Consider the following 22376-nt stretch of genomic DNA (forward strand, 5'->3'; position numbering starts at 1 on the left):
GCTCAGGGAGCAGCTTTGCTGACAAACAGGCATTACAGAGGGGTCATACCAAAAGTGCATCTGTTTTTCCAAAATCTCTGCTTTCCCTCTGCTCATAAAGCAATTCCTAGAACTGTCCATCAGAAAATTAGTCCCCAGCTCAGTCCCCACAGAGGGATGAGTGATTTTGTGTCTCATTATCCCTTTGAGGTAGAGTTTAGACATACAAATGTTTGGGAGATGCAGCTATTTTGAGAGGTCTTGCCTTCCACAAAGGTTTGTGTTTAGGACATCCATCACCACCTCTGTGGCACCAGATGAGGGATGATTTTAATAACACTCAAAGTAGAATAATTGAAAAAGCCTTGTCATTTCCTTTCCTCTTCAGAGGAGAATTTTCTGATCAGTTTTGGGCATTGTGTCAATAAATCCTGTCACATTTCCTTTCATTGCAGAGCCCACCATTACACTGTTAGCAGACTCATTAACAAGACAAGGGGCATCACTGTCAGAAGAAAAGGCTACTGAAATGTAAATACAAAGTCTAGCCAGACATCTCACTTATATAAGCTTGAACTTGACTCATTGCTGCAGGCATAATTGGAGGGGTTTCTGTACACATTATTCAAATTCACGTGGAAGCTGTTTTGCTTCCCACACCCTCCAGCACCTGCAGAAACCTCTCTGCTGACCCTGAGACCCTTGGTGAGAATCAAGCCAGAGTGTTTGGTCAATGCCAGCTCTTACATCAGTGACTGGCACCCCTTCATGGCTCCCACGTCCCACTTTTAAAAGAATAATTACAGCAATGCTGTGAGTTGAATGACAAAACTCAAAGAAAAATGAACTTGAAGATGTTTCCCTAGCAACTGTGTGCAGCAGTGTTTCCACCAGGCCAACATTACAGCATCACTCTCACAAACTGAAAAAAATCCCAGACTGAAATCTTTACCACTTGAATGGCAAGTGCAGCCTGGCAGAGACTGAGCCCTCCTTGGTCACACCAGCCAGTGCCCAACTCATAATGTGGCTTTCACCTTGTGTTGAAAACTACTCTGGATAAGGAACAGCAACAGCTGTGAACAGGGATTCAGAGAGCATAGCAACCTCGTGAAAATAATAATAATAATAAAAAACAACCTTAATTTCAGTTTTGTTAAAATAACTGTTGATTGCCCCTTTCACTTTCCATTCCTGATCCTTCTCACCACTACATCAGTGCAATTCCAGCACATGCTGTCTAATGAGTCACCTTTGGCCATCTGATTTTCTTGAAGCAGTGGCTGTGAGTTCCCAGAGGGTGAGCCAAGGCTTACTCACCCAACAGTAATCATCTTTGTGCAGCCAGTCCTTCCCAGTCCTTCTTGCTCATTATTCCTAAAACCAACTCATAGAAACAACACATCCTGCTGCAACCCACCCTTGCTTTCCTGGCAGACAGAGAGGTTCCCATTTTCCCTGCATCGCCCATAGCAGATGCAGTGAGTGATGCAAGCAGGAGGAGGGAAGAGGCAACAGTCCCATTACTATCCTAATAAATCCTCCTCTCTTCTGTTTACCACCATCATTTTAACTGATGTAGTCCAGAACAAGGCAAACCTTTTATGCTGACTCCTGCATTATTACCCTCCAGAAAGACAGTGACCATTTCACTCATGGATGGTTTGAATATTTAAGCACACAGATGACATCATACTTTTTAAATCTATTGGCAAGGGTACATTATTTATTACCTATACTCCTGAGATAAATGCAACTTTATACTGTATCATCCTGAAAATGATTTTTGCTCACCTGTGTTGAAAACCCTCTGTTCCACAAACGTTGGGATCCAGCTTTTGGACTCTAAACATTCTGAAAATGTTCCCCAGAGGTGGAAAACTGATTGCTTTCTTTAGTTGATGCATGGTCAGCATCACTAACATCCATTAAATTAGCAGTATCAAATCCAAAAACATGTCTCTGCACTATGATTTATAGCTTACCTCCTGCGAGAGGAGAGGCCTTTGGCACACTGAGCCAGAGATGCCTCAAATGCCACCAGTGGCACAATTTTATAAAAAGGTTATGAGGGGAGGGAACTGTTCATCAGCATCCACACACCAGTGGTGCAGCTCTGCCCCTGCTTGCTGGCTGTTAGTGCTCATGCCACTCGTGCTTTCCATAGCTCTCCATGTGCCACCAGTGCCATGTGCCAGGAAAAGCTCAGCCTGGAGCTTTGCAGGGCAGGGCTCAACAGGCCCAGAGTATCTGAAAGCCTCAGCTGATGGAGCAGGAGGAAGACTGTGCACTCACCTATTTCAACAGTCTCCTGAATGGGGAATAACGTGCATTGACTCCATAATTGCAGAAAGCTGATCAATTCTGGTCAATTGCTTTCCTGCTACTACACTGTATTACACCATTTAGGAAAACCCATTGCCCTTGCCAGACAGTCACAACACACACGTGGGTCCAACTGGTCAATAAATGCAAAATACCATCAGCAGAGTGCAATTAAGAAACCACCTTTTGGTAAACAATCTCCATAACACATTCCACATGTGCACAACAACAGGTGCAGCAAGTGAAGATTTGTTTCTCATTTTCTCTGAGCTCCTTTCACAGCTTCCCAGGATTTTCCTGGGAGAGAGCTGTATCTCTCTCTGTTATGTGGTTACCACACTTACCCCCAAGGAAGGCAGTGCTGCCTCTTCTCCAGGGAAAGGGGGAGGCTTGTGCCACTGGGAGGAGCAGCCCAGGAGGGAAAAGAATGATCCAAAAGCTGAGGCCTCTCCTTGGTGTGGAGACAATCCTACAATTGCTGGGCTTGCTTTGAGAAAACAGTCCCACATTGGCTCCTGAGCTGCACAGAGGGACCTGAGAGCCAGCAAGAACCACAGTCAGCTGCAGACTTCAGAGGACAAGCTTTTAACCCTGCTCCTTGGTGGGTTTTCAGAGGACAGGCTGGAACTGGAGACTCCTCTGCTCCTGGGCCCAGTCATGGCTTAGGGTTCACCTGCTTTGGAGCCAACCACTGGTTTGGTTAAAGGGACGAGTGAATCCGTCACAATCCCCCACCTCTAAAAATCAGCAATACTGAATTTGAGGTGTGATCTGCCAGGATCTGACCCAGTCCTGGAGCCTGGCTGTTGCAGCTGAAGCACGTGGGCTAGCCCAAGGCAAGTCAGGGATTTTGAGTGCAAGGGTAGGAATGCAGAAAAGCAATCGCCCTTTCCCAGAAAGCAAAGCCAAACCTGTTCCCACAGGAAATCCTGCTCCTCTGTTTCACAGAAATCAATGGTGAAACTGTTGGGGCCTCTGGAGTGACAGCTCAGGTCCTTCATGATTGTTTGCCTTCAAAAAGGAATTTTGCTTCATTAGGACGCTGAGTCTTTCTAATTCACATACTTGATTTGCTTCGGGTCTTGTGCTGTCTTCATTCCATGCCTGACAACAGGGAGTCAAAGGGGCATCTCTGAACCTGCTGGGATGCTGTGAAACTTTACTGGGGAGAGTTTAAATGAATTCTTGAGAATTGGCTGGGGGGAGAGAGTTCATGGGATATTACAAGTGTTGTGTGTGGGGTGAGAGGAGGCAGGCACATTCCCGATGGAGTGCCCTCTCTGTTTGATACCATTGTTATGGAAACTTGAAATTTCAGGAAGGCCAGTGAAATGGAAATGCCAGGAAGCCTGAGAGAGACCATTTGCTCACTCCTCACCAGGCCTTGCAGGACAAAATGTCTGAGTTTCTGCCTTTTTGAGCTTTCCCGGGGTCCTGAAAGCCAAACTCCCTCGTAGGTGCAAAGGTCAGGAATCCAGCAGCAGCGAGGTGATAGACACAAATCCAAGCAGTCACTTGAGATGCTTACTCTGGAAACAAACTCTCACAACAAAAGTGGCTGGAACAGGAGACCTGATGCAATGGCAAAACAGATGAAAACCGTGTGCTCCATCCCAGGGAGAGTTACCTACTGGGAGAGGGAGTGCAGGAGCAGTGACTCTGTGTGTTTCTCCAGCTTTTCATAACCACCTCAACCCAGATGGTGAGGGAGAAAAATAAAAACTTCCTGCATTTTGATGAGCTTGAGCAATATGATTTTAACAACACAGGAAGGAATGTCCTTCAGCAGCAAAGCAAGACATCAGATAGAGGTGGTGGTTCCTTGCACAAGAGTTTGCTAAGCAGAACAGAGCCTTATACACTGCAAAATGAAGTTCTTTTGGACAAAGAAAAGTGCTAATTTTTTATTGAAAATAGTTAAATTAGTCACTACCCCAGTCCCAAATGGAAAGAGGCTTGAGCTACAAAAGCTCTGCTTGTATAAATGTCCAGATGAATTTTCTAAAATCCATTTATCTGTCAAAAAAACAAAAATGCCAGCAGCAGAGAGGTTTGAAAACTATGGACTCTAGGCACTGTAGTGAGGATTTTCCTTCAAAACAATAAAAAATTTAATAACAATAATAATAGAAAAGGACACTGAAACCCAACTCCAGAGAAGATTTTGTTCCTATTTCTCCCGAGGGAGAGGCAGGGTGAGGACACCACCAGGCTTTCAAATGCAATCCCTTCATGCAAATGATTTCCAACGGGAGCTCCTGCCCTTGCCTGCAGACAAAAGCAGAATGCATCGCTGTTGCCAGACCACCTGGGACATGGGGAGGAAACTTCCAGATGGGTTTTAAGACAATTCATTTATATTTATATAGCCAAAACAAATGTTGGGGTTTTTTTTTTTTTTTGCAATAGCATTTCCCTTTGCTCTATCCAGACCACCAAGAGAAGAGGGAGGCGCAGAATTTCTATTGCATTAATAGTCCTGCTGTTTACAGTTTTGTCTTTTATGAACTTGTGGGAGCTGTTTATTGAGTCATAAACTCTACTAATGGGAATATTATCTCTAAATTATAAAAGTACTATGGTATTTGAGTTAGTTAAAAGAAAGGCTTAAAACAGTTACACACTTACAGTTTATCTCAATTACCAACATGATCCGATAATGGGAATTTAATTGCTAATTGCTGGCTTATATTGTCGAAGAACTGCAATAACAACACACAATATATAGCCTTTAAACATGTTCAGACTGGTCTATGTCACCTCCTTTCACTGCTACCTTCTTAATATGGTTGGGGGGGAGGGGGGTTATTACAATGATTTAATTCCTGGATGCCTCAAATTAGGGATTTCTCTTTGTTAGGAAAGCATTTCCAGCAGGGCTTTGTGTGAAAGATTTTAGCAAGCTGCCTGCACACACTCGGGTGGCTTTGAACAAACAGGACAGCCTTATGCACACGCTTAAATACTTGGCTGAATCAGATTCTCAGAGAGCTCTAACAAAAGAAATTGTAGTTCCATTTAAGTCAACCCAGATACTCCTGTTTACCCAGCTGGAGTGAAGTTTGAGCAAGACCCACCAGGCAGAGGCAAGTCCAAGCACAGTCAGATCCACCTGATTAGCACAGCACTGAATCTGCTCATCCTGAGTTTCAGAATATCCCAGGGGAGGCATCCTGTGCACGTTGGGCATGGACTCCTGGTCTCATTTACTTGTGGTCCCAAGGTCTGACAGTCTCATGGACTCTGCCCATTCCACCCTGCTCAGCCCAGACTATCCACAGCTGGCCCATCAGCCACCACTTGCCCAAGGGAGCAGCCAAGGTCACCCTCTGAGCTCCTCTCACAATGCCAGTGGAACCCAAGGGTGGCACTCACTCCTCCAGCAGCAATGCAAACATCTTCATTTAGCTGGTTGTTCCAATCCTTTCAGTTGGTGCAGAGGGCTGGGCAGGGATATCAGGCATCCTCTGAATATTCCTGTGGCTGGTCACTGCCTAGAGGTGCTGATTTCCCTTCCATCAGCAGTGAGGGATCCAGAGAGCAAGGGCAGGTGCAGACACTGCACTGCCAGCATCTGAGAGCAGGGGACATGAGTGTCACCCAGAGACATTCTAATTTGGAGATGGTCTTGTCCCACCTACAGCATGGCAGCTCTGCAAAGGGTCTTCCTCTTGTTCTCCAAGGCAATGCCGTCCTGACAGATTTGCTTTGGAAAGTGGGAGTTTTTTAAGTGCTGTCAGGTGATGCAGTGAATTTTGTGCTGTTACAGATCATCCCACCATGCTGCTTGCCAGGGATCTGCATCAGATTTCAGGCAGGTTTGTGAATCAGCTCCTTTACTTCTCTTTGTTCATAGTTCTAAATATGAAACTATCCTGATGAAAGAGGAGAGGGGAGAGGACAGATGGCTGGGGTGAAGGGCAGATGAGGATAGCTCATTCATTTGTGTGTAATACATACCAGAAGAAACTTCCAGATGATTCAGAAGTGACCAGAGAAATGTGCAGAGGAAGAGTTCATTTAATCAATTCATAACCTTAATATATTATAGATGTATTAACTTCCTAATCTTGTTTATGCTTCCTAGTTTTAAACTTTACATTGGAAACTGGCAGGGACATGGAGCTTCCCCAAATATTTCTCTGTCTTCTTTGACCATTGCCCAAATCAAGAGTGCTGCTTTTAACTGGGTCTGAGTCACTCTCCCAAACAAACTACAAGAAGAAATTGATTAAGTGCAAAGAGTAACTTTTAAAAATTCTTTTTTCCAGATAGTTTTCTCTTAAATGTTATCCATAGTGCCCTCTAAAACCTAAAAATAATTTTAAAAATCTGACTGAGCTCAGACTGTGATACTTTTTTCCTCCTGATATTGTAAATTCTTCACAAACAAGCCACTATTCTGTCTTTCTCATTGTACTGCAGCTTGATGGCTAAATGGCCTTAAGAGGAAGAAATTCAGCAAGTAATCACTCAATAGTTCAGTTACAGAGGGTACTGGACATTATTGTTTAAAGAACTGATTTTTCCCTCCGTGACACTGAATGTTAAAAAATGTTAAAAACTGGGAAATTCTTCTATTAGTTCCATGTCTCAAACCACAGAAACACTTAGAAGGGCAAGCACACACCTGGTGAATTACTGCTAATGATACATGGACTGCTGTTCTCTGAACGCAGTCAAGTGACTGAAAACATCCAGTATTTTGGTTATTGTGGAATTAGGATCCCTACAGCTTTCCCACAGCAAGTTTTCCTTTGGGAGGCAGTGATGTCTCCTGGGCTAAAGGGACAAAACAGAGAGAGCAGACACAGGAGCCAACTGAGCCCAAACTTTTTCCATGAAGTAGGATGAACTCACACCAGCACATGAGGAACAAATGCCAGATGATTTTCATCCTTTCATTTATGCAGATGAACATCTCTGCCTGATGTTGGTGCAAGTGGCTCTGTGTGGAAAAAAACAGTAGCTGGCTGTAGGTTGAAGAAAATATTTGCCTGGTGAGGAACACCTGTGTCTTGCCTGTTGCCACATTTCTCTTCTCAGAGGAAAGCAAGGCACAATTCTTCCCAAGGATTTCTGAGATTCACATTCTCTGTACATCAGAGAAAGAAAACACAATTCTTATCACTTGCTGTGCCTGTGTTGTGCCAAAGCAGAATGCAATATGGAGATTGTTCACCCAAAGTGAGGATGTTTTGTTTCCTTGGCCTATCAGGCCCAGGTGTGTGTGTGTGTCGGGTGACAGTCACAAGATTCAAGTGCAGTGTGAGCAGTTGTGTGCAGGGTTGAGAGCTTGGCAGATTCCGTTTTAGATGTACAGAATAATATAGTATAATAAAGTAATTAATTAGCCTTCTGATATCCATGGAGTCAGATGCATCATTCTCTCCCTCACCAATGTCAGAGTTGCTGTTGATTTACAATATCTTGTCCACAGCAGATGCCCCCACGTCTGAGGGGACCCAACTGCAGGTAAAAGCCCAGGCACTCTGACCCAACCTGTTTGCAGCCATTTCCTTGCCAGCAGCAGCAGCTATCCCAAAGAACTTGGAGCCTCCTCTTCCCAAATGCCAGGCTGAGGAAACAAACATTAACACTGAGCACACAGGGGTGTGAGCGGGGCTGTAATGTGAATCCCTGAGCTCCTGCTGGCCAGTGCAGATATTTGAGGAAAGGAGATACCCTTGGCTGCCCTGCAGAGATCCCGGGCTGAGATTAATGGCAACTGTGGGGGCTGCCTTCCCCTGTGCCAGGCGTGCTTTAAAGCCGTGGCCTCCTGCCATCTTGAAACATAACCCTGTGGTATTGTCTTCATTCAGGCCCCTCATCAGCAATGTGAAAAGAGAGAAGAAGCTGGTGGCAGGATTAGAGGAGAGGTTGAAATATTCTGGGCAGCATATGCTGTAAGTCACATTATACACAAAGAGGATTATTGGGCTGCTCATTGGCCAGGGCTTTCCATTCTGGAAGCATTGCTGCTTGTCAGAGAGAAAACCTGGTGAAAAGTGTTTATAGCATGTTGGACCACAGTGTATGACACACTGAGCACAGTGACAAGCAATGAAAATATTTTTCAGGCCCTGTCTGCCCTCTCCTAGGAGATTGTTTTGTGTTTGTCAGGGTTATGCAAGATGCATGGGAAAAAGGGAAAAACAGAAGTGAGAACAATAATTCAGAATTATATCATAAACCTCCTAAAATTATCATCATCAGATGAACCCATCTCAAACTTTAAACTGAGTACATCAGTCTTGGAAAGCAGCTTGAGACCCTCATTGTTTTAGAAGTGAGAAACCACCTCCTGTTGTCCAGGTTTAATTTATTCATGGCAAATTATACCCATTTTTTCCTTAAGACTACCAATGTTCTTACCTGAACCAGATAATTTTCTTCACCTGGCAACAATGTATTTACAGAGAGAAAGAATATTCATTCAATCTGAGCCTTCATTTCATTACACTAAATAAATTATGCTCCTTCACTCACCTTTCTTATCTCCATTCTCATGGTCACCTCTCCAGCTCTTCTCTGCACTGATTCCAGTTTACAGTCCCCTTTCTTGACCATGACCAGACAAGACCAAACCATGACTGAATTGATCTGTGAACATGGTTCCACATTAAATTACAAAATATATTTCTTGAACTATTTTTTCTTTTAAAAATGCTTCTTTTGTCTCATAAAGAGAAACAAACTAATGTGAATTTATCTTCTCTAGAAGCTACTTGAGAGGTTTTCAATGTTCAGAATCCCATCTTGTAGGAAATCCTCAGCTGTACAAGATTTCCACAACTGAAACAAATCCTAAATTAAAAATTTACAAGGAAAACTGCATTCATTTAGTATCAATCTCAGTCCTGGTGGCATGTTATAAAAATATCTAAGCTTTCACCAAGTTGGCTTCAAACACAATTTTTTGTTTAGGATCCTGACACTGTCCCTGTGGTCAGATATTTCTTGTCACATAAGGAACCATTTTCCTCTCTTGGATCTAAAAGCAATTCATAGTCTTTTCTACAACTTGGAGCACTTTAGGTTTTTTGTCCTTTTCATTTTGAGCCTCTGGATACAGACACTCCTTGCCCATTTTATTGCTACCCCTCCTCAGCATCAACAACATTATTATGCCTTGTCTCAAGACCTTTTTCACTGCAAAAAAGGCAAAGAACTTTCAAAAGCTTTATATTTTGCCATACGGTACAAAAAGAGTAAGAATTTCATTTACATTTTCATGCAGAGGTATAGGAAGGTATTTCTATATAAAATCATAATTGTAAGGGGGATTTCCAAGTTTCCAAAAAATTACTATTGTCTCTCCCTCTGTTTGGGGATTTAGATACATTGAATTCTTATCTTTCTAAATCAAACAATTCCTCCCCAAAACTGTAATTTCAGATTAAAGAAAAAACAGGGTTCTAAGTCTTCCCAAACACCAGAAGAGGTGCACTGGCTCACACCTCTTCCCCTTCCCCAGTGGAATCTTGTGGATGAATCAGCTCCACCTTCACCTCAGCTCTTCCATTCTTCAGAGTGGGGTAATTACTCCTCTCACAAAAGCACAAAGTAAATCCAGATCTAATCATGGCTTTGAACTGGTATAAGCTTAAAAAGATACAAAAATGCTAACAGGAACTCCATTTAGCTATGGAGAAAGAGAAGGGTATCTGTGAATTTTCAAAGTGCATTTCTGCTGCAAGAATGCTGCACACAGAAATTGCACTGCAATCCCTTCTCTTCAGACATGTCCCACCCAAGTTAAACTGGGTGGGACTAACCTGAGTCACATCTAAAACAACAAGCAAGAACTGACAGCTTCTGTGCCGTGCCTGCAAAACATTTGCTTCCACTTTGGAAGGCTATAATTATCTCTGATACCAGAACAGCTTTATAGGGCAAAAACCTTGCCGGCATTTCCTCCACAAAATAACCAACTTTGACATGAACAGCACTTGAGCATCACCACGGGGATAGAGCAAAACCACAGATAAGAGCTGCAGAGCAAGGGAGGAAACGTGAATGGAATGGCATTATTGTGCTAACACAGTCAAACCCAGTTCTGAGAGGTCATCCAACAAGGTTTGTTCTCAGAACAAAGCAGGGTCATTCAGATTTTGCAGTGTTTGACAAAGATTTCTCAATACTCACAAATTCTCCATGCAAACAGGCAGAGATTAGAGGATCTAGTTTTAATTATGGTTGTTTAAGTGTGACAGAGGGCTGTTGATTTAGAAAGAGTTCCAAAACCACACAAGTATACATCTCTGTTGGAACAAGAAATTAAATGCAATAAAAGTTGTATCTGCTTTTTTCTTATTGTACAAGAAATGTTTTGGTATCTCTCTAAGTAATCTTCAGAGCTGAAGCACCAATCTTAAATCAGTGTCTTGCACAGGTGAGGTTATTCTTCCTTTCCAAAGAGATCATCCAGAAGAGGAGGGTATCTGATCCCAGTCACAGGAGGGGATCGTGGTAGTTGGTTCCAGATATCTTCCCTCTGAAATTAGTAACCCAGAGAATATCTTAGTATAAAATAATGAAAACAGGGATCACTACAAGCTGGTCAACATAAGATTGAATGAGCAGCTTCAATTCCACAGACAAATCTCTGAAAAATTTGGTCTTCATATAGGACATCTTCTTAAAAGATTACAACATGCACATTCTTACGAATGTTGCAAAATATTTTATTAAAATATTTTCTATCACTAGCACTTTTACAGATATTTTTAATTAAATAATGCTACATTTTCTTCATGAAAATGCTTATGCTTCAAATTCTTGAAAGTCATCTATGTCTCAACACCAAAAATCTTACAAAATAATGAGATTAAGAGAAGGAATAAAAAAGAAAGCCGACTAAACAAGCACAGCTCTGCTGCTGAAATCTCTCTGTATTTTCAGGTACTGTAGCCTCAAAATACTGCTATTCATTCATGGTAAGTCATGCACAAAATGACACTTGAATTCTAAAGCTGAACAAGATTTAAAACTTTTCCTGTCTCTGATTTTTTTTCCATTTTGTAGTTACCTCTCTTAAAATATTAAATATTTAATTATTGCTTAAGCACAGAATTCATCTGTAAAAACAAAAAATACCCCTTCAACAAAGCCTAGTCAACACCATGATCCTCAGGACTGCTGTACAAAACATGTGGAAGGGTTTTGATTTTACCTGTACAAGACAAAAAAATTCTTCACAAAGACAAAGCAAAAATAATCAACCATGGGAAGCAGAGCAAATCAACAGCCCTGGGCCTTTGTTAGACACCAGCAGCAGTCTGAGATGCTACAGAAGAAAGTCTTGGTAAGGCAGGCAGGAGTGAGGAGTGAGGAGTGAGGAGTGAGGAGCACAGTGCCTGAGGAATACTGGTTTAAACTATGCCATGCGTGAACTTGAATTTAAAGGAATGCTGTGTTTCTAAATGGTCTGAACACAATCAAACACATTCTGTACAACACATTGGCCAGGCTAGAACAGCAAAATGATGTGTTGGCAGAAGTCTTTGGATTTATTTGTTACAAAGTATTTAAAATTCAGCATAATTGCCTTATGGACCTTCTATTTTAAAATGTTCCACTCAGCACAAGATGGTAAGATCAGATTAGTCTCTGCAGTTTGTTGTTACTGCATTTTTTTTTTACCCTAAGTAGCAGGCTGAAGACACACAAAGTTGAACCATCAGTTCTTCTCTCTGTGCACACCTACCAGAGATGTGGTGTGCTATGTACAGGTTTCTGAGGAGTTATAAAAAATGCAGAGCTATTTTCTGTATATGTGTCAGTGGAGCTTAAAGTATTTCTGTCTACCTCAGCAAGTGAACAGATCATTTGACATGTGACAATGATATTTGTGGGGGAAGGAGTACTCATGCCCATTGTCCATGGATAAATTCACCTGCTTCCACTTCTCTTTTTTTCTTCTATAAAGTGTCCCAAAGATGTGATACCTACTAGGCACCTCCTCATCCCTGTTTGACTTCTCTGCTTCACCCTAAACCTCCCTATTAAATCGATCAAAAATTAATTACTTAAAGAAAACAGGTACAAATACACAAATAGGAAAAATATTATAGTGTATGTTGGCTAAGACAATCATGTTAAAGTTGGAGAAATTATACTGAGACACTGGTTTTACCTTGGGTTGCTCCTTTTCCTCCACAAAAGCACGGACTTGATTCTCTCTCCAGTTCAGTGCATGAACAAAATTTTTATAGTTTACCTGCTTCTGGTTATCTTCAAACCTGAGCAGAATATCCACAAGATGACTCAAGGTTAAAGGGAATTTTTAACAAAGTTATGTCATGTTATCTACAGCATACTAATCATTGCCTTTGGGATAATAACTTTTATACTACTTTATTCCCAAACACTGTCAGGAGTGAAAAAAAAACTACAAAATGTCAGGAATACCTATATTATATATTCTTTTCCATATTCTTATTGGGATATTTATTATTGTCTCTTATAGTAGAATTCAACTTCTTCAAGCTTTACTTCATTTCAGATATTTACATTTTAGTTTTGCCCAACCTTTTCCAACACTGATCTCACTGCTTTTGACCAGCACAGAGTTGGGATGATCAGTGTATGATTCCTTTGTGTAGAAAAGAAACAGAATTACACAGGAAATCTGTGCTGTAACACAACTGACCTGCTCTATTATGACTTCTACAATCCTCTCCTGAAAATAAGTAATCCTTCAAAAATGCTGTTTGCACACACCTTGGGATCAATTTGCAACTGACAAACAGACAGCTTGCTAACGTATCAAATAATAGCCAGATTTTAAAATTATTGGGTAACAGGTTTATGGCATTGGTCGTTATTTCTATGGATAAATAGATATATTTTGTATATATTTTGTATCAGTTGTGGCTGTCCTCTAAATGCATATAGATGCTGCCAGAAGATATATATGCTGCCAGCTGAGGTTAACAAGTCTATAAGTACATGTGGAAAATGCTATTTCCCTCCCTCAGATATCTAAAATCTTTACCCTGCACTAATAAGCCACATGGGAATAGATTTATAAGTCATTTTATCCTTCTGCCATTGATTTGGAGGAAGCAGCTTCAGAAATAAAAGGCCTCAGTTCAGCAGAACACTGAGGTGATTCTTGGGAACCACTGTTCTTTCAGTGTCACCAACCAAATGTTGAAAGATAACTTTGGATTGAAGGTTGAAAAGAACAGTTGGAATGCTCTGCCATAAATTCATCACTAGCAGCTTCTGAAGGACACCTGTGTCACTTAACACCACCCACCTGCAAAAGGGACCCAGTTTGGGCACAAAAACATAGCCTGGAAGTGTCTGTGCTTCACTGGGGTCCATGGAGAAACACAGATACCCAGCAAGGCTCAGTATCTCTTACCTGGTGGGAGACACCAGGTTAATCAATTCTGCCCTGCCATCTGGTGAGACAAAAACTACTGCACAGGAAACAAGTACTGCAGAAAATCATTTTGCCTTGTCCTTAATGAAATAGCAGTGCAGAAAACACAGGCCTCAAAACCCTCCAATCACTACAGAGGATTCTAACAAAAATTAAGCATGAAGGCATCTTAAGGGAGAATTTACAGCACAAACTTGGAAAACAATACCAGAGGAGAAATAGATCTGGTGAGAAAAATGAACTGCAATAAACTGCAGCTCATCCTTTCCTTCTCCTCCCCCAACACCTTTCATTTAATAGTCAGCAGGAAAGATAATAATAAAATATACTGAGAGCCATAAACAGAGATGGCAGTGATAAACTGGAATGTTAAGTACAGTGAGTTATGCTGAAGATGAAAGCAAAGACAGAAAAGAATGCTACTGCTACCAGAATTAAATGGAGCCTGAAACACTGCCATGAGAAACCTTCCATGACAGCCTGCTTCTTCACCATAGTTCACATGCAAGTTAACATTTCCACAAAGCCTTGCTTTTGGGGAATATATCCAATACACAAGAAAATTTCCATTCCCACTACCAGTTTCAGGTTTTTGGGTTTTTTTTGTTGTTGTTGTTGGGTTTTTTTGTTTGTTTGTTTTGGTTTGGTTGTTGGGTTTTTTTTGCAATATAGAAGACAAACAAGTTTTGCATGAGATGTAATAAGACAATCAAAAACTTATATCTCTTGGAAAAATAAGGGTAGACAGATTGCAATTTCAGAACAATCAGGACAAATGACTTTTCCTTCTACTATTATGTAGTTACCTTTTGCTCATTGTGAAAAGTCAAAAGATTAATTCTACCACCAAGATGCTGAGCTGCATAAGCAGGATTTTTAAGCAAAGAACAAATGAAGGTGCGTAACTGTTTAAACTTTCTTGAGAAAAGCATTGCTTCTGCTTTTGACACACATTTGCAAGGAGAAAAGTCCTTTGATGTTACAGCAGTAGTGAGCTGAGATGACAATATGGGTTTGAAATTATCTATAACCAAGAATTTTACCATGGGCAGAGGAAATGGGATTCCTAAATCTCATAATTAAATAGCTACAGAAAGCATCTTAAAATACTAGTCTAGAATAACCCAGAAAGAAAAAAAAAAATCTACTCTTTAGATCTTTTTACTGCTGTGACTTATTGTATCAATCTACTAAAAGCAGACACTAGAGATTTGGCACAGAGCATCCAGATGGACTAAGGAGATGTTATCAATTTGTGCATTATTAGGACAGAGATGTCATACATTTCACAGGCTGGAGTTAATATTGCTGAGACAGTGCTCTTCAGAAAAGGAAATTAGATTTGTCTTATCAAGAAGATGTGCCAAAAATAGCTTCAAACCATCCTTCTCTTCAGTTTTTCCCTGTTACTTCACCAATGCATGGGATTTTAGACTATGAAAGTCATTCCTCCATCTCTATCACAGTTTGCAGAACTTTTTATTTTCTCTACCATTAGAGAAATAATCACACATTTCTGCTTAAAAAAATACATTCATAGTTAAATACTCCAGATAGGTGAAAAATCTGGTCAAATCACATGATGATCATTCTTGAGGATGCTTTGGTGAGTAAAGGTTACTTACTAATAAATTTTTCTTTCCCATCAAGAAATCTAAAGCCCAAAGATTTATGTGAAATTTTAATGTGCATTCAGAGTTTTTTTAATGTCTTCATTTCAAACAACATTTTTTAACAAGTTAATCTGATAATAACAGAGCAGAGGCATCTGCTGCTTTAAACCTTAGAGAAAATACTGGGATTCTTCAGCCTGTTTGATACTTTCTGTGCAACACAGTTCTACAGGGACTAAATTGCCACAGGTGTACACCTAAATTGTCATAAACTGCACATAATTAAAGTATTTAAAACACAAGCACAACAAGTCACTATTAAATTATAATGGCTATATCTCCTTTTTTCAATTTAAATTTATACTACTTTTACTCCTGTCTTGAACAACCATGAATTGAACCATCAGCTCCTCAGTAAACTGAGTAACAGCAATAATTTCTTTTAAGAGATTAAAATATGAATTCTAGAGATCCTTTTAATCACAAATGGCACAGGGATTTTCAGGCACCAAAGGTAACAAGAAGGCAGCAGGAGAAAGATCTTGTGATCATTTCCACTGCTGCTCCTGCTACTGGACACTTGCTGTATAGGAAAAGAGGGTTTCTTCCTGAAAGAAATAGGTCAGCCCTAAAAAACCATTACAGGTAGGAAACCAGGTAAAAACTATTACCCAGCCACAATCCTGGGAAAAAATGAGCAGGCAGGAGTGGCCTGGCCTGACCTGTAAGTGAACTGAGAACTGGGATCACCATGAGGAGGCCCTCTGTCATCAGGCACTGCTACCTGAGGGACTGGAGATTCACCTTGTCAAACCAACAAGCACCTTTCAAACAGACTCCCCCCAGCAGCGTAGAGAGGTGAAAAAAGACTCAGCTACATTTAACAGAAATTAAAAAACATAATTTAAAAAACTAAGGACCTACAATTAACAGCTGAATTAATGTAGAGTAATCAACATGTAATGCCTGTAAACTTGTCATCCATTCTTTCTCCTCTCGATTTTTCCCTTCCTGAGCTTCCTTCCCTGTTTATAAATCCTCCAGGGAAAGACTGCTTCTTTTTAAGTCCTTTTTAGCATCAATTTAGCATTACAGAAAATAAAAATAACAGAAAAACTCCCTAAACTCATTACTTAAGCACTTTGCAAAATTTATTTATTAAACAAACTGTAATTGTTCATTATGCCTGCATAAATTTAAAGACATGTTTATAATGACTACTGTAGTTTTCTGGCAGAAACAACTGTGTACTGTCTGCATTTTTAAATACAATGTGATTAAATTCTGTATTGTTCTGTGATTAAAAAAGTAAGTGAGAAAATGCTGATGGACAAAGCAAATACTTTTTAACATGCCAGCTCAGGTAAATTGGAAAAATGTTCACATTGTTTGTTATCTAAATCCTCCTATTTCAACATCCACAATTAAAAATATAAATTTACACTAGATGGACAATATGAAAAGGTCTTATGAAACCACAGTTTTTGTGCTAAGTCTCCTTTGATTCCTTGGCAACTGAGTGGTCTTTGGGTACAGTAAACAAAGTCCTGGGTCATTTGGAGGTGACCAGAAAATTAGACAGTAATTTCTAGTCTCATCCCATGCTTGTAATAAGTGACAGATCATTGCAGTATAATTTCCAAATGTAAACAATAAATACTTTAGGAGTACTACCTTTCAAAATGGAAAAATAGAGTCATTAAGTCCTGGAGAAAGTCTTTGCCACCTAATCTCAGATAGCAAAGCTGAATAAACACAGAGCTTCAGCTTTCAGCTATTATCTGATCACATTGTCCAGCATCATTTTATAGCTGAATGGGGTCCAGCTAGTGCATTAGCTATATATACTGATTTTGTGGGAATCAGTCCAGCAACTTTTACTGTACCACTTTCTTCCTTCATAAATAAAGATTCACAGAGTAGAACCACCACCACCACGCAAAACTACATGGTTCCTCATAAAAATATTTTTAAAGAATTAAAAAGGAAAGAATACTGGAATACTGTTGACAAACTTGGCCCACACTGAATTGCAAACTCCCCAGGAATGAGACTGTTCTTCATTAACAATAAACCTGACTGTTTCATGATTCTTTCGTTGAAGAAAACTAAAGAAAGCATAAAGAAAGAAAAAATTTAAATCTCATTAAGATGACTCCCCTCTTCAATTTACAGACTACTGGAAATTAAGTCTTATTAAAGAGAGTTCAAAAAAATATTTCCGTGGCTCTGCACCCTCATAAAACAACAAAAGTCCCAAGCATTGCCAAGTGCACACATGATGAAGAATGTGACAATTCCTCATTACCTGCAGTGCTGTGGCACCACTCAAACTGCCACCTTTGAAGCAGCTGATGCTGCAACTTAGAAGTGCCTTACACAAAGCTCTCTGTCAAATGAAGCACTTCCCACACTGATTTCTGAGGCCCAGCTTCACACCATTCTCATTTACCTTTTTCATACAGAAAGCTGTAACACAGGCTGGCCCCTTTAGAAACTAAGGACAATGGATGGGAATTTGGAAATGCAGCTCTGATGCAGTCTGAGGAGATAACTCTCTCCTCCACCACCTACAGAAAGAACCTACAGCAGCTGAAACCTCATCCAGCTGTACCTTGCTAAAGCTGGGTCAAATCCAGCCCTTGATCTCCTCCCTGTGTTCTAAGCTTATCTCTAATTTTTATTATACTGTGCTGGGCTTTTTCTTTTTAATTGCCTACACTCACTCCTTAGGAAAGTAGAGGTTCAGGACACAGAAGCTTTCCCTGGTATAAATTCACAAACAATAAACATGTCCTAGAGCCCAGGATGTGTCAGGCTTGTCTGCTTCTTATCAGAACTGAGTTAGTACATAAAGGAAAACTTCCAGTGCCTTGTTGTGCATCTATTCAAGTTCAGCCCTTAAGAAATGGAATCTGTAAGAACCCCTTTTGTAACATGGGATGTCAATTGTCCTTCAACAATTGTGTTGGGCAGCTTGGTGGGAGTTCTAAAATGTCACCTGTAGATTACTGTTAAATTCAGACATTTCTGAAGACTAATGCTTATAACTCAGTGTCAGAAGTGATGAACTGAACAGCAATACAAAGAAGCTTTATCAAAATGGATTCCACATTTCTGCCTGACAAGGGTCTTTCCATTATTTACTAAACCCAGATGCTTAATTTGCAACTTCTCCTGAAATCAAGAAGTATATTTACCTGAAAGCATCTAAACATGACAGAAGACAAGACCTGTTCCTGTTTTTAACATACTATGAAAGCACAGACAAAACAGGTAATTTAAGGGTTTCCCTCAAGGGAAAGAGGAAACCAGCAAGTATGGATTTAAACCTATTACCAGAAAATCTGGCCAGGAAAACCAAACTCAACAAGACATGAATGTTCAGAACACCATAGCATACTCTGAATTCTAATCTTTAATATCAGTGCACTAAATAGTAGTTCTTTTCACTTCTATTCCCATTAATACACCTAGCAAAGCAATTTGTCTCAAGAAAGCTAAATGTGCCATGGAAAAGTACCAAAGCCATCCCAACACTCCTTTTCCTTTCTAAAAATGCCAATAAGATATGTTTCAGGTGAGATTAACAGGAGAAGCAAACCAATTTTCTTTACTATTGATGCTGTCAACTTGATAAAGACACTTTATTGTATTCATGTTAGTGTGTTCCTTGGAACTCACACAATGTTTTCATAAGATTATTGTTTTTACCTCACATCTATACACAGGAACAACTAAAGCAAAAAACCTGAATCTTATTGGAAATGATAAGCATCAATAACTGACTCTATCAATAACTCATCTATGGAAAGATGAATTCCATAGAATTCTGCCAAGCCCCAGATGATTTACTATGCCAGGCAAAATGAAGAGAAGTTGCTAAGATGGATGCATCTCAGTTGATTATAAATATTTTATAAATAGGAAAGCCTGTGTGTGCAGGGACAAAATCTGCATCATGACATTATTCATATTAGATAAATGACAAATTCTGAGGATTTGTGTCTGCAGTAGATATTTAGCATTGATTTGCACCCATGCATGCAGGTCACCTATTCTGCCCTTAAATTACCTGGCTAGTAAAGTTTCTAGAAGATCATCAGGAAGTGGCAACTTAAAGGATTTGAAAATAGTCCTGCAGGTCTCATAGGGCAACAATCCACACCTGCACATAAGAAAGAGAGGGGTAGAAATATACATTAGGTATTTTCCAGGTTTACATCAAGTGAGTGTTTCTGTGCTTAGGAAAAAGTGTGAGGAATATCAGGACAGAGAAAAAGACAACAAAGTTTTATGAAATTTTGCTATTACAAAGCTGAGAAACCTGAAGGCCACATTGTAGCCTTTCTCATACTGAGATCCTCAGTGATTCTCTGTGATTCTTTATCTGTGACATCAGAGAAAAAAAGAGCAAACGAGTTACATAAAGATTCATTCTTTCCTTTTCTTTCCCCCTTAAATCACTATTTCTCCTCTTTGATTTAAAATCCTGTGTTTTGCCCACGAACTGGTATCTGATGTCACAGAATGTTCAGTACAGCATCTACAATAAAAAGCCCATGTCAAAAATATAAAATAGACAAAAAAGGCTGTCCTCCTCTTGTTTATTGTCAAGTGCTGAGAGAGGCTAAACACTACACATAATATTCTTTGGCCACAATAAACCATTTGCTCAGCAACAACCAGAAAGCGGGTGGGTTTACAAGAAGAGCTTCTCAAATAACAGTTGGGATAAAGAGAGGAAACTTACTTTTCTCGGTCGTTGTACAAAAACATTGTATTCAGTTGTTCAAAATATTCAAAGGCATTTTTCTTTAGTTTGTCTTGAGCCACTGAAAGGAGGAAGAGCAGGTCAGTTTGACTCTCATCTCTGATGCCATAGTGACGTCCAAGAGTCATAATTTCATGTTCTGAAAATACTCCAGCAGCAACACTGACTATCCAGTTTCTGTGCACAAAAACAACAGCTTACATTAGTTTTAAGGAAATAAGTTAAAACCAGTTAATAATCACTAATTTTGGATGAGAATGTCCAAATTTCTTCAGTAGCTGTCTATACATACAAAGATACATCCTAATCACAACTGAAGTGTTTTACCAGAGATGCCATACAGAGAATTACACCAAATCACAAGTTCTCCTGGCAAAAATGCAAGACAGGAGGCAGTAGCAAGAGCAACTTACACTTGGATGCTCTAAGTGGAAAATCAGATCCAATGCAGGGATTGAGCCTGGGATGTGCTCTCCCTCCCAAGCCTGTGTGTGCTGCTCAGACAAATCAGCCCAGCTGATTTGAAAAAAGAAAGAAGAAATTTCTTCTGGAAGAAGAAATTTTCTGAGATCCATCTGATGGGACAGTGTCAGCTCCCTCAGAGCTGACACCGTTACAAGGCCTGTTGTCAAATGCAGATTACTGCAACTGCATTGGCTCTATGATCCCAAACATCTGCCTCTGGTGCACTCACATTCAACCAGGCTTTTTAAAAAGCATCAGCACAGGCCTATGTGTTTAGTCAAAATTAGATTAATTATATATAATACTTCTGCATAAACTGCACTAAGAATAAACTGCACTGTAATTGCTGGTGCAATTAGTGCTGTACCTTGTGATACCCATGAGGACACTGAATCACTGTGATTAAACTCTAATCCTTGAAAACAAATGGAAGAAATTAGTAGTGATGCACTAAGTTCTGACACAAGAGCTAAATGGCTGCCTGGAGAATACTTGAATTGTTGAATTAATCTGATGAGGGATCTCTTTAAAATCCATATGTGAACTGAAAGCACAGAAATTTAGGACCCTTCCAAATTTGCAAACTTTTAACAAGAAACAGAGTTTATCACTTGCTTCTTCTCAGATGTTTGTGTGGTCCTTTTCAAAGGAAAGCATCACTTCATGTAATATGATTGCACTTACACAACTACTAAAGAAAAGTTAAATACTGCAGAGTGTCTACTTTGATTCAACTGCTTTTTTTTCATATTAAATAAATCAGAATGATCTTTTATTTGCAGTGACAGGAAATAAATACAAGGAAGTAACAAGTTGTTGACAGTAGCAAACCTTATCTGAGATTACACAAACTTAATGACCAAGACCTGGTCCATCTATTAATATTATCATTATCATCTCAGTATTATTTTTCCACTTACTGGATATTATTATTTATATTGCAGCAGCATTCAGAGCTGCAGTCAAAGCTGGAGCCTCCTTCCAGCAGCCTGCAATAAACACCACTGCACACACAGAGAGGACAATGCTGCCTGAGAAGCCTGGCACTCCAGGGCTTGGGCTAGCAGAGCTGGGGGCTGTAGATAACATCAGCCATTTCCAATTCAGACTGCATTTCCATACATGGCACAGATTTTTCCACTGTCAGGATTTATTTTAAAAGTCTTTTATTTTCTCAATCCAGTCAGTGACAATCAAATCACTAAAACCCACAGATAAAATTATTTCACTTGGGAATTAAGAAATATTTTAGTGATTGTGAGGGACTAATGAGTAAGACCCAAGACTCACAAACAGAATGCCATCTAAACTCTCCCTGACCAAAAAAAAAACAAGCTCCAATAATTGTTCCCACAGCTTAGCTATCTCTTGTTTTATGTCTTTTTTTGTTCTAGAAGAATAGGACAGATTGCAGTCTGAATTTATTACAGAAAGAAGTCATAATTAACTGCTCAAGAGAGCTGCTTCTCAAGCTGAATTGAAGATAGGCATCTTTGTTAGACCCACATGGTTCTTTGTCTCTAACAGCAAACAGTCTTGCCAGTAGCTTATGAGAAAAAACAGCCTGGATAGGGCTGTGTGATTCACAGGCATCTAAGTTTTAAATATTTTTTAATTCTCTTTTTAACAAAGATTTCAATGGTTCTAATGATAGCTTAGGGGATAGCTTAGCTTCAGTGTACATCACATATTTATTTCCTGGATGAAGTACTGAAGATTTTGGGTTCTGAAAGCAGTTAAAGTAAATTGTATAACCACAATTCTCTTCACTACATCATACTTAAAGATGTAGTTTTACATGCAGATTATATAAATTACATAGGTA

General features: G+C 39.8%; 1 protein-coding gene across 4 annotated transcripts in view; it reads right to left on the reverse strand.

Moving 5' to 3' along the window:
• Positions 1–9295: 9295 nt before the first annotated feature.
• Positions 9296–22376, reverse strand: part of EFHC2 (EF-hand domain containing 2) — a 58638-nt gene continuing 45557 nt past the window's right edge. For all 4 annotated transcript variants that reach the window (XM_030233971.2, XM_050978878.1, XM_050978871.1 and 1 more), the window contains 4 exons: positions 20066–20263; positions 19388–19480; positions 12443–12548; positions 9296–10801 (listed from right to left, as the gene is read on the reverse strand). In XM_030233971.2, the coding sequence (XP_030089831.1) occupies positions 10706–10801; positions 12443–12548; positions 19388–19480; positions 20066–20263 (493 nt within the window). In that variant the 3' untranslated portion in view covers positions 9296–10705. The remainder of the gene's footprint in view (positions 10802–12442; positions 12549–19387; positions 19481–20065; positions 20264–22376) is intronic.

Source organism: Serinus canaria, chromosome 1, assembly GCF_022539315.1.
Source record: "Serinus canaria isolate serCan28SL12 chromosome 1, serCan2020, whole genome shotgun sequence".
NCBI lineage: Eukaryota > Metazoa > Chordata > Aves > Passeriformes > Fringillidae > Serinus > Serinus canaria.